This window comes from Crocuta crocuta, unplaced genomic scaffold (assembly GCF_008692635.1).
Source record: "Crocuta crocuta isolate KB4526 unplaced genomic scaffold, BGI_CrCroc_1.0 scaffold223, whole genome shotgun sequence".
In the NCBI taxonomy this organism is placed as follows: Eukaryota; Metazoa; Chordata; class Mammalia; order Carnivora; family Hyaenidae; genus Crocuta; species Crocuta crocuta.
In genome coordinates this window covers 1,507,576-1,525,595 of record NW_027529426.1, presented here as the reverse complement: position 1 = coordinate 1,525,595, position 18,020 = coordinate 1,507,576, and the positions used below count along the sequence as shown (strand labels likewise).

Here is an 18,020-nt window from a genome sequence, read left to right as displayed (position 1 = left end):
GAAAATTTAAGAAATCCATCCGATGTGAAAGGATGGAGCCATGAGTTAGCTGTTGACTTGTAGGCTGATTTAAATATGTAATGGGGATAATCCTGGGGGGCTTTTCTGACTGAAGAATCAAAATTCAGGAATTATTTAAAAAGTTTTTTGGGAGGGTACTCAATTAATTAACCACGCCTCGTACCAAAGCAGACTTCATATGCTGCCCCCCTTCATGTTTCCTTTAGTTGGATTAAAATGAAGGGCTATTTTCTAGATCACTGGGGTTGTAGACAAAATGTTAAAACACCAGTAAGTGGAGACACCTTCTCAGACTATAATTACAGTGGCTTTGAAGGTTTTATAAAGCAACATAGTTTTTAAAACTAGCAATTACAACTGCAACAATTCCTTTATGTAATCGTACGGTTTATTTAATTTTTAATAACAATTAGAGGACAAAATGTTTAAAATTTGCAATTTAAAACATGCACATTCACAAAAGGCCAATGACACACAACACTGCATAGAACTGAATATTACTCAACTTTAATAACTATTTATGAAACACAGTGCATTGAACATCGAGATAAACAAACCTGAGAAAACTATAATCACAGATTCAATGCTCTCCACTCATGCAGCTTCACAATTTCTACAACAGTTTCGGCAGGAATGGTTTTCATGGAGCTGAAAATACTATTTTACCTTTAATGCAAACCGCAATTTTCCATAGTAGCTGCCTCCCAAGGCTGCTTTGTTTTTTTTAAAAAAAAAAACTTAATAAACTTGAAAATGTGAAAAATGAAGCTTGAAATAGCTAAATAAACAGCAAACAGTATTTATTGCGTTTATGGCTTCTAGAATAGAACCATGAAACATAAAAATATTTATTATTTTTTAATATTCTGCTCTCGTTTTTTGCAAGAGCAGATTTACCTATGGAAAGTTGCTGTTAATTCAAAGTAAGCATGTATAAAATCTAGCTCTTTTTCCTCCTTACGGGAGAGATTTATTTGCTGAGAAGTTTTGTGAGCTTTATTAAGAAAAGTTCTTAGAAGCAAGCTAAACAAAAGTTGCAATTAATTTTTTCAAATTTGTTTGTAAAATAATTTACTTATTAAAGAAAAAAGTTGTGCAGAGAACCAATTAATTTGTCCACTGACTATTGAATTCCAGGTAGGCCATGATAGAATTTTATAAGGCAGAAATAAACATCAAGATTTACGGCAGTAGCCATGCATTGGCCTAGACCACTTTAAATATTAATTCATGCAAACCATAAACCTATCAAAAACACAGCTGCTTTCATACAGAAAATAAATCAAGACGAAAAATGGAAAACATTTATTTCCTTTCCTTCAAAGTTTAACTTACATTCCATTTTAATAGCCACTGAAGGTTAATTAAAATGCAGCAAAGTATAACTAAGTCTCACAAGTGACTTCAGTTATTTTAGTGTGAGAAAAATCAGATTATGATCTCTTAAAGAAGCATTATAGAAATGTTCATCATTAAAAAGCATTTATTAGGCACCGAATTGCATGGTAGTACATTAATTTACAAAAAGAATTCCACAGATCTGGTCCACATGATGTGAATGGGGTGGGTGTTTTCCCGATAAATGTTATAAATGGTTATTTATAAGGTTATAGACTTATTTGATGAAATAAGTTTTAGAACCAGGAACTATCCTGGTTTTGGGCAACTGCACAAAAATAAACACTGATGATCATGTAGCATGGTAATAATTAGGACACTGTTATAAATAATTTAAAAACTACAAATATACAATCTTTTACTTTCAGACTTGCATTCATTCCCTGAAAGAATATTTTCAACAAGAAGTTACGAGTGATGTACAGTGCACACAATGCAGAACAAATTATCATGTGATGTCCATATCTGATAATAGAATGCAGAATTATAAAACTTCATGATCAGAATAGGAGTTGATTTCTGGAATTCACTTTTCCCCCTGGAAATTAAGAGGGATGAGTGGCTCCATTCAGTGACCATATAACTCATGTAAATAAATAACATTACTGAATAGAATACATGTTCACCTGACTTGATTAGAAAAAGGTTTCCCATTCATTTTGCAACACTGCTGAAGCTGGCTCACATCAGATCCTGAGGGGAGTGGGGTTGGGGGATGGGCAGCACATGTATCATTTTAAATTTGCTACATTCCTGAGAAACACCATTCTCCTGCTAACAATTCCTGCCATATAGCATTTTTCTGGGTGTGAGACACCGATCTATTTTTATATGTATATATATAAAACATTTAGAAAGTTCATGCTCAATATCACTGTGTATTATTCAACATTAAAGAAGCAACTCCCAGCTTTTCAATGTTAAATGAATGAGGATTTTCTGCTGTAAGTAGTATTTTCTGAATTGTAAACATTGTAAAGCAACAGTGTTAGCATCTGCCAAAATCCCTATAGGGGACTTTTTAATTGAAGAGTATATGTCCTTTATTTCAGAAAATACAAGTTAAAAGTCACTTCAGCTGTTTGTTTGAATCCTGGTAAAACTGTGTTACTCTTCCTGCTCTTTGGATGGTTAAAAAAATCAGAGGGTTTTTCTAACACTATAAAGTCTCTGCAAATGTAATGCTGCGTGTTAAGTCTTACCAAGGTGAGCACTCCCTGTGCCCGAACCCCTCTCTCACCCGAGAAGCAAAGGAATGGACCTAATAATTCATAAACAGGACTAGAAAATAGCCATACCTCAGACCATGATCTTATATGTTAATTAACCATGGGTATTCTATTCTACTCTTGTTGAGGAGCTCCATAGAAATAATCCATGTTTTAAGATAAAAATAAAACTTTCCGATTTTTTTAAGCCAGAAAATTCAGTTCTATTATATTCATTTCATTTTGCTATTAACATTTTGGAGAAGGATACCACTGACGAGGTGGAGGCAAACCCAAGCAGCTCTGGTCTGTAATTGCTATGAAGTGTTTCTCTGGAGGGATGTACTTCATTCTTGTTTTTGGATTTGTGTGGTTTGACCTTCACTATCACCACTGCGAGGCCCAGGAAAGCTGCTTTGAATATCCATTCAGTAGACAAAATCCGTGACTTCAGAATTTTGAAGGTGATCTTAGACCCTTAACACCTGTGGTCTTTCTAGATGTTTCGATTCACAATTTTCTTAATCTGAACCCCAAATGGGAATGGTCTAGGAAGTAAAGTACATCAGCCCCCTGCTCCCCTTAGAATTAGGTATGTGTTATAACCTCTCTGATTTACAGAAAATGGGGGAAGCATGCTTGTAACTAAATAGCTAAAAATACAGAGAAGGAAGTGATGTATAACCTAATTTTAAAGCTAGATTAAGAAAAAGGGTAAAAAGAATGTGACATTATTAAACTCAAATCACCTTTCTTCGTAATTCTAGTTGACTTTTTTTTTAAGAGGAAGTTCTACCCATTTTGCTAGTAGGTCCACTTAAAGGCAAACAGGCTTCTGAAGAAAAGGCAGAAAGTTTGCTTCCGTCTCTGAAGTGTATCTGAAAACTAGAGTTCCTTTTTGTTCTTTTTAAATGAAACCATTATTTTAAAAACAGTATAGAAAACTGGTTGTGGTTTTTAAACAGCCCCTTCACCATTTACTGTTGGTACCAAAATAGGCATCTTTAGGACATGTCTTGGACATGCTGAAAATAATGAAACTGAACATACACTTAAAACCATAGCAGCAAAATCTACTCGAGATGGAGACTGTCTCTGACTATATAAAGCTACAGGCTTGAGAAAAATCGGTGTTTTTAAAATGGGGAAAATGTACTACTTATTTGTCCCAATTAGCAGCATGTGACTAATTTGGGAGAGCGGTTTCAAAAGTGAACTGTGAAGTAATTCTCAGTGTTCAGTACAGGGGCAGTCACATAACACAGGGTGTGCTATATAAGACAGCAGGCATGTCTAGCAGGAACTGATAGAAAGAACCAAAACACAGGACAAAAGCCGAGCCTATGTACATTACAAAAGCCCATGCATTTATCCGACATTATATTCCAAACACCTCGACAGAAGCACTGGGAATCTCACATAAATATAGAAGCATATTCTTCTTCAGAGGGAAAACGTTAAGACAAGATGACATCACTGAATCTTCAGAGGAAGCCAGAGTTTTTAGAAAAATCTAGATGAGACACCTCATCAGAAATGACGGAGACATATACACAGATTAAAAATCAGTATCATGATGACAGAGTCACATTATCACGTGTGCCCTCCAACTTCAACAGGTAAACAAGACAGACAAGAAAGAAGCATTTATAAGACCAAAGGTGCAAAATCACAGATTTGAGTAGCAAATGCCTTGAAATACTCATTTTTGCAAATCACTCTTCCATTTGAAGTCAAGCATGCAGCTCTTACAGCAGAACTGGAGGTAAACTTTCTTTTACATTTCTGGGCAAATGACTACTGAATAAGAAATACACTTATTGAACTTCTTTGGCAAACATTTATCAAGACAATTTTTGACACAAACACTTATTAATGTCTTATTTAGAAATTTTGCTCGGTAAGGTGAGTCAGTTCCTTAGAGAAGAGTGCTGGTTTTTTTCAGCATTTTCTGAAATCTAAGTCTGGATATCAAGAGTCCCTTTAAATGATTACCATTTTAGAGTTCTTTAACGGTTGGTCGCCTTGTGGTGTATCCAATCAACTGAGAGTCAGTTACCACCCCAGAGTAATGGTATAAGACTACTGACCTATTCTCAGTTTTAAGAAAGCATTCTGGCAAGATACAAGGTCATTTTCAATTTCTGCTTACAAAGACTTAGCGAATACTTTAAAAAATCTGGAAGAGATGGTGTTACAGTAGAGTTGCACAGTGCTTACGTCTATAATATACATGAATCTGAAGATCAATCAATGAGATGAGCTCAGATCCACTTTCCCTTCCTTGGACCAGACTGGAATTGGTCAGCAGATTCTGGTAAGACCTGGGAGCTCTCCTTAGAGACCTAGCAGAGCCAGCCTCGCATCAGGAGAGCCCTGCCCATCACCATTCATCGGGTCTCTGCTTTGTGGTGTCATATGCTCTAATCACTTCAGATTGTGACACGATTCCATTCTCGTCTTGTGAGAAAGCATACCCATCTGTAAGTTAGAGATGAAACAGAAATGATCATCGTGAAGTCACTGGGAATCTCTATTCTGAGTTTTAAGTACTCATTTTCTAACCTCGGGGAACTCACATACCCCTCCTGCCCTCAAAAGTGTGCAGGAAGACATGAATTTCTAACGTGTTTTGCAGGCTCAGCTATAACAGGAAGAATGGGCTGACTGCAGGTTGTCAGCTGAGATTCTATGAACTCTGTCCCCCAGATCCCCCTCGGTCTTCCTCACAGCATCTCAAACCCAAGCGGAGCCATTCAACTGTTGCTTCCTGGCTACCGGAGGGCATGGGGGTCCAGTCAAGTGGGCACATGCATTTACACACATTAGGTGGATGCCCGAGAAGGAGGAATAAAAGCGAGGAGGAGACACACATAAACTCATGTAACTGCCAATGGTGGAAAAGTAGTCTCCTTCCTTGGGACAGCATTGTCTTTGGCTCTTGGCATCTTACAAGTAAATTCACTCATGCCCCAACATGGCTGGGAATAAGCAACGGCCCCCAAGGGGGTCACATCTTTAGAAAAGGCCTCTTGAAGTAAAAAAAAAAAAAGCAAAAGCATTAAACATGAGTATATATAAATGAAAATAAATTACATGTGGAAACAACATGAAACAAAAGATATATGGCTAACACAAATACATTTACTACAGGGCTTTATATATTATATTCTCTTTTAGATCCTTGAAATGTTAAGAGGGCATGATACCTAATAATTTCTTACAACCCTAAATATTCATAAATATTTCTGAAGGGGGAAATATATGTTTCATTGTGCCGCATGAAAGCTGAAAAAGCCCTTGCAAAGTTGTTCAAGTAGAAAAGATAACAATACAGAGGGCGCTTTTAAGAGTTAAGATTTATTTTACTAGTTCTTTTTAAGATTTAAGGAAGCCAGGGGCATGTGGAAATATTTCTTCAAGCGAAAGCAGGTTTTAAAATGCTTTGTCTTGTCCGCTGGTCATTTCTCTAAACACTGGCCATTTATGTCCCATGTTGTCACTACACAAAACTTATTTTCAGTATTAATTTTAAAGAGTTACATATCCCTAAAGCCAAAACATGGCTCTCCTAAATGCTCAGACACAATGGCAGAGTATTTATTTACAAATCAGACTGAGATACTCACGGAGCAGATTTTGTTGCAGGGACTCGGACCGGTACAAGTTCACGTGGTTCTTCTTAAAGACGTTCTTGAGCAGTTGCGCCCTCTCCGTGAGGCTGTGGGCCAGGTGCAAATGTGTGAAATGAATTATCAAGTCGGCAGAGCCCCCCTGTGCCCACAGGACCACCAGAGAGAGTTAGACTTGAACAAAAGATTGCTTGAGAAGTCTGTAGTCTAGTGATTCTTTTCACCCCATTTTCTCAGATAGCAAATGAGATTTCAAGCATTTAGATACATCCGAGGCCAGTTTTTCCCAGAGCGAAGGAGAGTTTTGTTCCCAATAATCCAGCCACAAGATTTCTCCACCCCCTAGTGATATTTAAGTCAAATGGGGATACAGAACCTGTACAACACAGTTAACACACACACACAAAATACAAAATCTGCCAGCAACGTCATTCACTTCTAAAATCCCGGTTGACTTACTACCTATGTACTAAGCGTGGCACTTTTAGAATCACAAAGACTATTACTCTATCTTTTTCCTACTTGGCACATATTTCGGTGTAAAATATTTTTTTAGTTACGCAAAGAAATCCTAAAAGTTACGTGAAGGAGAGATTTCGCAGACATTTTAATTAGAAAAGTTCCATTACCCACTTCAATATGGTATGAAATGTGTTCCTTAATTTCATTTTGAAACAAAACTACTTTCAGAAAATAATGCTAGGTAAAATGACAAGGAAAATATTTATTTTTCAATAAACGTTTAGAATGCTCTCCACAGAAACAAATCCACGTAATTAATTATGTAACTCCTAGAAGCAACAATGTAAGAAAGAACGCATCTGTTTTTTTCCACCGCATGTAGAATGGGGTCTCCCACAGCAGGGAGCCAATTATTTGTCAAATCAATGAATTCAAGTAATCATTGTGAAATGCACTTTAAACATCACACCAGGACTCCCAATCATGCCATTTCTCCAGTGGTTGATTTCTAAGACTTTGCTTTGATATCAAAGAACATAAGAAGCGTAAAGAGCTATTAAGTAATCCACATGAGCTACAGCAAATGTTTATGCAATTCTGTTTTAATCACTGGGATGGGCTCAGTTGAAAAATTTCCATCTTGTGTTTTTCCCACTATAAAAGTTTTAGTGAAGTTGTCCTGTTACTTCTGTGTTTTGCCAAATTTTCTGAAATTCTGAAGTGGAACAATTTTTATCATACACAAAAAATTAAAAAAAAAAGGATCCTCTGCAGAATGAACTTGTAATTGCAGAAACATTTAGGCTTTTGCTGAAGTAAAATATTTAGCAATGTTGACATTTGTAGTTATCTTCTACACATATTTTTCAAGGCGAGGGATGCTGTAAACGGTGCTTATTAGACATACTTCATTGTCACCGAGAATTAGCTACATTAAGGCAAGAAAGCTAATTAATCTAAAACTCCAGTGGGTTTGCAAATAGTCGTAAAACTTGTTTTTGTCAGTGAAATAAACAGATATGGGGAATGAGAAGGGACCAATTTTCGAGTCGCTTTTCTGCTCTGTTCTTAAAATGATCTAACATTACAGACTCAGAGACCCTCAGGAACACTAAAACATGTAACTGCTTTGAGGAAGTCAGCAACGTTAGCAGCAGGTGGTCTGATTTTGTTAGCAGAGCACTGTGGATGGGGTGCTGGGAAGTCTCTGGTGTTTAAGATGGAAATGACTACAGACAACTAGAGGTTGGCAATGCATCACGATGTAGCTTCTTCTCCCCCAAATACATTTTCCAGGTTTCAGGCTGGCCTTCTAAAATGCGTAATACTTTAATATTATAACATTAAATGTTAAGAAGGCAGATGTGAGAATTTTATCTTTCCTATTATGAAAGTTAGATGTATAAGATAATGTGGTTTTGTTTTGTAATGGTTCATAGGAGGCTATCCTTTTATTCAGCAGTTACATCAAGTTAATGTCTAGTGTTCAAAAACAAAGTGCAGTAAGAAAGCTTTCTCGGGAAAGGAGTGCATCACTGGGGGCAGAGAATGGGCTTTGGAATCTTAACTTTAATTCTGAGTCTGTTACTTTTTTAGCTGAGGAGCCTCAGGCAAACCGTTCTTGGTCATCTCATACACACCAGGAAGATAATCCCTAACCAACGGTGGGGATTCAAGGAACTGTATGGCTTCTAGCACAGCCTGGCACTTAGGAAGCACTCCACAAAAGCTAGTCCTTCCCAGCCTTGCCACTCCTCCACTCCCAAGGAATTTATTAAAAAAAATTTTTTTTAAATGTTTGTTTATTCTTGAGAGTGAGAGTGTGAGCAGGGGAGGTGCAGAGATAGAGGGAGACACAGAATCCAAAGCAGGCTCCAGGCTCTGAACTGTTAGCACAGAGCCTGATGTGGGGCTCGAACTCACAAACCGTTGAGATCATCACCGAGTTGAAGTTAGATGCTTAACCAACTGAGCCATCCAGGTGACCCCCAAGGAATTTGTTATTAAAAAAATCAACTAGAACAGAGACCATCACAAAAGATAACTTTGTGAGGATCCTTTTTGATGCCTTGGCTTATATTCAACATTAGCTCAACACGAGATGTCTACTGCTGCATGTGCGTTTGGATTTACAATGCCTCCAGTCCAGTTCCATAGCAGGAAAACTATGTTGCTGTTGTTTCCTGGACACTGAACTCTTGCTTTAGTTCTTGTAGAGCAGAGTCCCTCCTACGAAATATAAATGCCATTCACAGGGGGGTGCTTGGTAAATAATAAGTGATGATGATTTGTATTTCTCTCGTCTTATCCTACCTTTTGGGAACTACTCATCATTTCAAAATTACAGGGTTCTACACCCTTGATGTTTATGGGTACTGATATTACTATCAAGTTACATTATACAATGTATCAGTGACACATAAACATTAATGGATATGTTAAAAGTTCAGTTTTTCTTGAACAGCTTAACACACTGTGAGAAGAACAAAAAGACTTTATTTAGATACCTTCTCATTAAAACCCCACCTTTTTTTATGTTTATTTATATTTGAGACAGAAAGAGAGAGAGAGGGAGAGAGAACACAGTGTGAGAGCAGGGGAGGGGCAGAAACAGAGACAGAATGTGAAGCAGGCTTCAGGCTCTGAGATGTCAGCACAAGAGCCCGACGCAGGGCCTGAACTCATGGACCATGAGATCATGACCTGAGCCAGTTGGATGCTCAACCGACTGAGCCACCCAGGTGCCCCTAAAGCCCTGTCTTAATCACAACTGTTAGTAGTGTGACTCAATTTTGTATGGTCTTTCATCATTTACAGACCAAGCAATGCAAATTCTAAATTTGTTCAAGGAAATTATGCAACTACCACTTAAATATTGTTACCTTATTTCCAAGCCCACTAAAATGTTTCAACTTAGATATTTGGTGGAGGTAAGGTTTTTCAACACACTGTGTTTTAAAGTAGTGTTTCATTTAGAAGCACAAAGAAATGTCTAGCTAAAATCCCATTTACCGTCCTGGAATACATTGTCTTAAGGTATTTTCATTTATTTTTGAAGATTGGTAAATTTGCATTTGACTTTATATTGGGTTGCTAAGCTACTTTGAGTGACTCATTAAAATGGATCCCCAGAAAGTAAAGAATCATCCAGACGTGGATGTTTCAGTGTAGGGCGCATGGCAGCTGTCCTGTGGTGGGTGGTGGTGGTAGGGAAGATAAACAGTGATTATAACTGTCCTAATCTCTGCTCTGGAGGAGATAATACTTGTCATTTGGTCACTTTCCTTTACAAAGGCTGGATAGAACCATTATCACAGTGATGAATGGGTGGGGGGGAAACATCTGACACATGCTCCTGTCCTGACCCCCTACCAAGGTTTGCATGTAGCACTGATAGGAATCCAGTGTGAAAATTGAGAAATATGGTTTCTTTTCTATTAGTTTTGTGGCAATGCTTTTTTTCAATTGTATAATCTTTTCACTTTTTTCTTTCATAGTTTATATGGTTTCCATATAATACCCAGTGCTCATCCCAACAAGTGCCCTCCTCCATGTCCATCTCCCCCCTTCCCCTCTCTCCCACCCCCATCAGCCCTCAGTTTGTTCTCAATATTCAAGAGTCTCTCATGGTTTGCTTCCCTCCCTCTCCCCAACTATTTTTCCCCTTTTCCTCCCCCATGGTTCTCCGTTAGGTTCCTCCTAATCCACCTATACGTGCAAACATATGATAACTGTCTTTTTCTGCCTGACTTATTTTGCTCAGCATAACACCCTCAAGTTCCATCCACACTGCTACAAATGGCCAGATTTCATTCTTTCTCATTGCCATATATAGATTAAACCACATCTCTTGATCCATTTGTCAGTTGATGGACACTTAGGTTCTTTCCATGCTTTGGCTATTGTTGAGAGTGCTGCTATGAACATTGGGGTACATGTGCCCCTATGCATCAGCACTCCTGTATCCCCTGGGTAAATTCCTAGCAGTGCTATTGCTGGGTCAAAAAAAGATAAATAAAACAGAGAAAGACTGAGAGAAACCATCATCACCATCCACATGGCCACATTATCTGACATCCAAACTTTGATGCTCTCTTCTTTAAAGTCAAGGCTATAGTCAGTGCTATCGATAATAGCCAAAGTATGGAAAGAGCCCAAATGTCCATCAGTGGATGAATGGATAAAGAGGTGGTATATATACACACAAAAGGAGTATTACTCAGCAATCCAAAAGAATGAGATCTTGCCATTTGCAACTACATGGAAGGAATTAGAGGGTATTATGCTAAGTGAAATTAGTCAGAGAAAGACAATTATCATATGGCTTCACTCATATGAGGACTTTAAGACACAGAACGGATGAACATAAGGGAAGGGAAGCAAAAATAATATAAAAACAAGGAGAAGGACAAAACATGAGAGAGTCATAAATACAGAAAACAAACGGAGGGTTGCTGGAGGGGTTGTGGGGGGGATGGGCTACATGGGCAAGGGGAATTAAGGAGGACACTTGTTGGGATGAGCACTGGGTGTTATACATAAGAGATGAATCACTGGAATCTACTGAAGTCACTATTGCATTATATGCTAACTAAGTTGGATGTAAGTTAAAAAATAAAAATAAACAAATAAGATGAATTTTCATGGCCTCAAAAAAAAAAAGTCAAGGCTATAGTGATGGACAAATTAATGAGGAATGACCTGAAGATCCTTGGGAAAAATTCTATTTAGTAATGGCTGATGATCATATACTGGCTTATGTCTACAGTTAGATAATAAAACATGATGGATCTCATTATCACATTTGCCTGTATAATGTACATACGTGCTTCTCATGCTTATGAAAGATATCCAAAGACAACTGCTCGGTCTCCAATGAGCCCAGTGTAAACACCCCTTATTTTAAAGCACTAGGTTTTTGAATTCACATTTGTTTTTGTTATTTTGTTTTAGGAAAGATGTTACACACAACTTATTGATGTAGTAGTCCCCCCAGTGAGATACGAGAGGCCCCTATTCCAAAACAATTATTATTTCTGCTATAAAATGTATGGATATTTATATCATAGAAAAAAATAAACACTGTCAATGCCTTTATATTTATGGAACAAACGGTTTAGGTTTTTCCAGAAAATATTTGCTATAAACCTGCGAGGAAAAATTGAATTTCAAAGGTTTTTATATTTTGGAATTATAGATGCTTATGCGCCCAGGTGCTGGAGCCCGCCCACAAAAAAGTAACAGTGGAGACAGGGCTTCACAGCATATAAGTTATTTTTTTAACCAAAAATAATAAGCTATAGCTACTTAATGACCAGGGGTAAGGCTTGCATTTATTCTCCCAACATTTTAAACTTAAATTGAATTCCACCATAACCCAAGGTTCAAAGGCAACAAACTGTACTTAGATGACGAAACACATCTCCCCCATCCTCCCCCAAATTTCATTGTAAGACTGGAGTGAAAATACCTAAATCACTGGATAATATGGCAAGTGACCTACTATTTCTACTAAAAAGGAGGGTTTCAACCAAAATGTTTTAGTTTTTGAACATGAGTAAACATGAGACATAAATTATTTTAAGTGCTAATCTGGATACAGTGCTTACAAGTTATAGTTTCTCTGAGGCAGTCACTCTTTGTATACCGCTTGACTTCATAATAGAGCTTAGTGGAGACTGAAAAAAACTGGGGGTGATCAGTTTACAAGATTGCATTATTCTAGGACAAAGAAGTAAACCACTGTTACTTCTTGGGACATGGCTAATTTGGGAAGTGTAATCTGTATAATCTATGTTCTTATGTAGAGTATCTATTTAACTACCCGTGAATCAACCATCTATTTACCACTCACTCACTACTCAGCCAACCTTTCCTCCCTCCCTCCCTTCCTTTCTTCCTTCCTTCCTCAGGTCATTCTCTTAAGCATTCAATCACCCATTCAACAAATGTTTATCAAGTGCTATTATGTTCCTGGAGCTGTGCTAGGTGCTGGGTCACAGGAAAGTCTAAAAGGGGGGGGGGGGAACAAACAAACAGGATAAACATATTTACAATACAATAAAATAAANGGGGGGGGGGGGGGAAACAAACACACAGGATAAACACATTACAATACAATAAAATAAATGTGACAACAGAAGCGTAAAGTAACCAGAGAGCAGAGGAGGAATTCATTTTATGTAAGAAAAGTTGAGGTAATTCCATCTGAGCTGGGTTTTGAAAACTAGGAATTAGGCTTCCCAATCTGTAGGAGGGTATCAACTCCTAAACAAGGGAGCAGCCTGTACAAGGACTGGGAGGTAGAAAACACGGTGTTTTGGAACTAAAGTCTGATATCACTAGACTACATAGAAGTCACAATTTCACCCTCTTTGAAAATGTAGACAAGATTAGCTAAGTTTTTTGAAATTTTACATCCATCTCATTCTCCAAGATTCCTAAAATAACCCTGGCAGTGGGGTGCCTGGTGGACCCAGCTGGTACAGCATGTGACTCTCTTTTATTTTTTAATGTTTTCTTTAGTTTTTAAGGGGGGGAGGGGAAGAGAGAGAGGGAGACACAGAATCCGAAGCAGGCTCCAGGCTTTGAGTTGTCAGCACAGAGCCTGATGTGGGACCTGAACTCAAAAACTGTGAGATCATGACCTGAGCTGAAGTCTGACACTTAACCGACTGAGCCACCCAGACGCCCCGAGGATGCAACTCTTGATCTCGGGGTTGTGAGTTGGAGCTCCATGTTGGTTGTAGAGATTACTTAAAATCTTAAAATCCTGGCAGTAAAATCACTCTGACAATTTCTATAATTGCTTTAGAATGTAACTATTTAGCATAAAGACTTTTCCAACCAGTTGCTATTTTTCTTCTTTCACAGATCCTTTTTCTTCCCTCCTCCTCGAGCTGGCATCCAGCAGGAAGGCACTGTGGTGGTGCTGAGCCATCCTTCTGGTAGCCCACTAGCAGCAGCAGCAGCAGCATGGGGTATGTGTTACACCACGGGTTTTCATGGTGTAGACAGCTAACTCATTTCTTTGCTCTTGAGAAAAGCTGAACAGCTATTTTAGGCAAATGAGGCAGCAGCAGAAAATTTATCTGATGCATTTTCTATGGAGAAGTTGGTCACTTACGGTGGAATCCACTTCATTCCTTTTAAGCTCGCTGACTTTTTAAAAAAAGTAATCTCTATACCTAACATGGGGTTCGAACCCATGATTCCAAGAGCAAGCACCTCATGCTCTACCTACTGAGCCAGCCGGGCATCCCTCTTATTGTTTTTTAATGGAAGCGGCGACCTACATCAGAGACTCACTGACTCTTACAACCTGGAGGTCCTCACGTCATGCCCTCAGCCTGACTTTATGAACTACTGAGTCACCTGTATGACCACAAACCAGGAAAACCAAGTATCACATGCGGGGGCAAAACCTAAGGGTCATTAACATCCTTACAAACCTAAGAAATTGCCTCCTCAGGGGAGTAGCGGTATTATCAATGGCCTTTCCCTAATAGCTGTTAGTAAACAGGTACATTTACAATTCTGTGAGCCAGAATGCTTATCGCGTCCATTTTACAGCCAGAGTGAACAGCAGACAAGGCTGACTGGGGGGCTACTTGTGCCAGGCAATGGGCCGGGTGTCCATGTTTAGAGGAAGGGACACAGATGAGCACAAGGTGGCGGGTGAAGAATACTCATAACCCTGAAAGGAGGTGTCACCATTTCCATCATACACACAAGGACACCAACCAACAGAGGTCACGGACTTTGGCAGGTGGTGGAGGCTGTTTTTGCCGCTATAGCTCGTTCTTGAAAAAGCAACACAAGGAGGGAGGAGAGTGAATGGTTAGGAGTTCGGGGCTTCAGAATCCGCTAACGCGGGCTCAAGGCCCTGCTCTTTTATTTTGGACTGAGAACTTCATCTAAGTCCCTGTTTCCTTATCTGGAAAGAATGGGGTGACTAATTTGAAAATTTTCAATGTTTATTTATTTTTGAGAGAGAGACAGACAAGAGTGTGAGCCGGCAGAGAGAGAGGAGACATAGAATCAGAAGCAGGTTCCAGGCTCTGAGCTGTCAACACAGAGCTCAATGTGGGGCTTGAACCCATGGACTGCATGATCATGACCTGAGTCAAAGTCGGATGCTCAACTGACCGAGCCACCCAGGTGCTGCTGGGGTGATGAATTTGTACAGGACTGTTATGGGGCTCCAGTGTGACAGCGCATACGAAGCGGTCAGTGCTTAGCATGTAGTGAACGCTCCACAAATGGCAGTGTGAGGACTTTTGCTAGAGATGCACAGACAGGTGTGTGCGTGTGATGAGCCCTCCTGGCCTAACGAGAGCGAGCCGAGGCTGGAAGCCAAGGTCTCAGCTTGAGTTCCCAGTCTGACACTTACTTAATCCTGTCAAACTGGGTAACTGGATCATGATGACAGCGACAGACATCCGAGCAAAGCAAAGCATTTCCTATGGTGTAGACAAAACTTGAGCTCATGTTAGTGTGAAGAGGGAAGAAAAAAGTAAATCCTTGGTATTACCTTCATCATTGTGTTTTATTATAGACTGCTTTCAAAACAGTTTAATTTCTTTCTCATAATGTTTTGTGAATGTAGTAAATTGGATTAGGTTTCGAACCTTGCTCTTTTGAGGGGGTGGTACTAAGGAAAGGACTTGGCAGACACAATTCACTTCATGTGTGACACATGCCAGGGTCAGTTCCTAATATGCGCTGACTGCTACTGCACTTTGCCCTGTGTCAAGCTCTGATTTTCGTTACACACTATTTTATTACAGATACGGTTTCAAGCTAAAGGCCTTTTTTCCCTTTCATTTTAATAACGCACTAATATTTGTAACCACCATTTATTCAAAGCTCATTAAGCACCAGACACCAAGATACTTTATCAATTATATCTTATTTAATTCTAAAAACTAGCTATGAGGTGGGTAATATTACCCCCATTTTCTAGATGAGAAAATTGAGGCTCAGGAGCATTTAGCAACTTGGCTAAGGTTACACATAGCGAGTGAGTGACAGACTTGGTTTGAATCTACATCTCTCTGATTCTAAAATCTATCCACACCGCTAGCCCCATGTAAAGTGATAAATATAAGTCTGACCACTTATTTCCAACCACTAGTGAAAGATAAAAGTTCACTTGGGAAAGAACATATTCAGTGGGTACCTTACCTTTTTCCAAGGACAACTGCACCTGGGTCTTGAGATTTTGCCTCCAGCTCCTGAACTTCATCTACTAATGTTTTAAAAGCAGTTCTCTTGATACTGAAAGGAAAAAAAAAAGAAGATTTGCACGTAAATCTTCATATGAGGATTTCACACATTACAAAACTGGTTTATTAATGTGCTGCTCGGTACAACAGTAACCAGAGTATAGGCGACCAGTTTTCAATAGAATCTAAAAATTACAGTAATTTTGAGTGTTATGTAATTGCAGAAACAACAGTCTTAAAAGGAATGGTTTAGGTTTATAATAATTAAAACTCTCACAGTTATTAAATAAGCATCATAAAATTAACTTTAGGGATATCTTTTTTTTTGAGGGGAGAGACAACATTTTAAAACTGATAATTCTTAGTAAAGTTTTGTTCCTTTCATTCTGTATTTTATATATGCTTTGAAACAGGCGGGCAAAAACCTTTTTTCCCTCCACAGCTATTGTTCATTAATAAAATATATATGTGTTTGGAGCTAACAGAATTTTTTCTTCCACCTGGATTTTTCTGGCTGATTTCTAAAAATGTACTGTCTCCTATTAATTGAAAGTACTTGCTCTACTTCTCATTCAGTCTTTAACTTACTTTTCTAATTTCTCAATCACTCATCTGTTCTTTATTTATGAGGCAGAACTAATCAATATTACTAATTCCCATTGGACAAACTACATTCTCGAGCTGATGTTATAGCTGGAGAAATCGGAGGATAAATATACATCGATACTTTTAAGTACATAACCGAGTAGTATACTTACACCTTGTATGCCACATCAAGAAGGAGAGATGCCACAGGGATAAATAACAAGCCCATCCAAAAGACTCCGGAACTAAACAACATGGCAGCCTGGGTAAACCATCAGAAACAACACTACTTTAAAAACTAAGACATATGTCATTCGTGTTCAGCTTTTATATGATTTTAAGTAAATAATTTAAAAAGATCTCATTCTGCAAGAGGATATACAATAACTAAATCCAAACTTATGCAGAATCTGAAATCAAATGCCAAATGTGTTAAAACATGTCTTTACTACATCTATTTTTTCCCCCTCAAGTAGCTAATATAGCAGGGTTTTATCATGTGCCAAATCTTTTCATACTTTTATGTGAGATTTTTATTACTGTGGTCAGTATGTGGAGTAATAAACTTTGACCTTCTTTTATAACTTAGAATATCAAAATCAATCTTTTGGAGCAAACATCAAATATACCCTGGCTTAAATTCTCTTATAATACACCATGTAAAATAAATTCTAGTTAGAAATTAAATTTACTATTTCTGGCCAATAAAAATTAACTTTGTTTTTGTAAAATATTATATTAAAAAGCCATCCAAATAAGTCCCGATTTAGTATTATCAAATTAAGCTATCTATGACATTAGGCAGAATAATCTTAATTTTTGTTCAAAGATTTACATTACTTGTATCAGTATGGGCCTGTTACTGCTAAAGTCAAACCAAATATCTAGAGTGTAAAACCCGAAGAGAAGTGTGTTAAAAATGATTAAAATCATTCCTTTGTATCAAATACTAAATGGCTATATCAGAACCTTTTGGGTTGAAAATAAAATGATTCTATGCTTAAAAAAGTAATAATCTATTAGCGATTTGCAATTATAATAAAAATCCCTTTGTAATATAATTAGATTATACAGAATTTAAAAGGGATATGCCACACGGTAAAACCAAAGGAAATACTTTGAGTCTCTCTGTTTGCCAGAGTAAGTTTGCAGTACCTGTTTAAGGGCATAAAGCATAAATGTATCCATATAACTCCATTAAAAAGCAGCCAACTAATGCATGGACATTTGCACTCTACTCAACTTCACAAGGATTTTTTTTTTAAACCAGGTGTGGTTCAGGAATTAAAAATGATCTAGAGTTTCATTCTTACAGGCCACTCACTATGCAATTACATATTAACATTCCTTATCATCAATCATTACCTGATACGAAGATTACTACTTTTAAATTATGTTTGAAATTACATATTCATTCTGTTGCTCTTAAAGACCAGGAACTGCTGCTTAATTTTTTTTTTTTTTTTTTTTTGCATTTAGAAGGGCTT

General features: G+C 37.9%; 1 protein-coding gene across 1 annotated transcript in view; it reads right to left on the bottom strand.

The window, feature by feature from the left end:
- Window positions 1-508: 508 nt before the first annotated feature.
- Window positions 509-18,020, bottom strand: part of ATP8A1 (ATPase phospholipid transporting 8A1) — a 203,370-nt gene continuing 185,858 nt past the window's right edge. The window contains exons 36-37 of the mRNA XM_077758868.1: window positions 6,257-6,348; window positions 509-5,108 (exon numbers count right to left, since the gene is read on the bottom strand). Of these exons, the coding sequence (XP_077614994.1) occupies window positions 5,011-5,108; window positions 6,257-6,348 (190 nt within the window). The 3' untranslated portion in view covers window positions 509-5,010. The remainder of the gene's footprint in view (window positions 5,109-6,256; window positions 6,349-18,020) is intronic.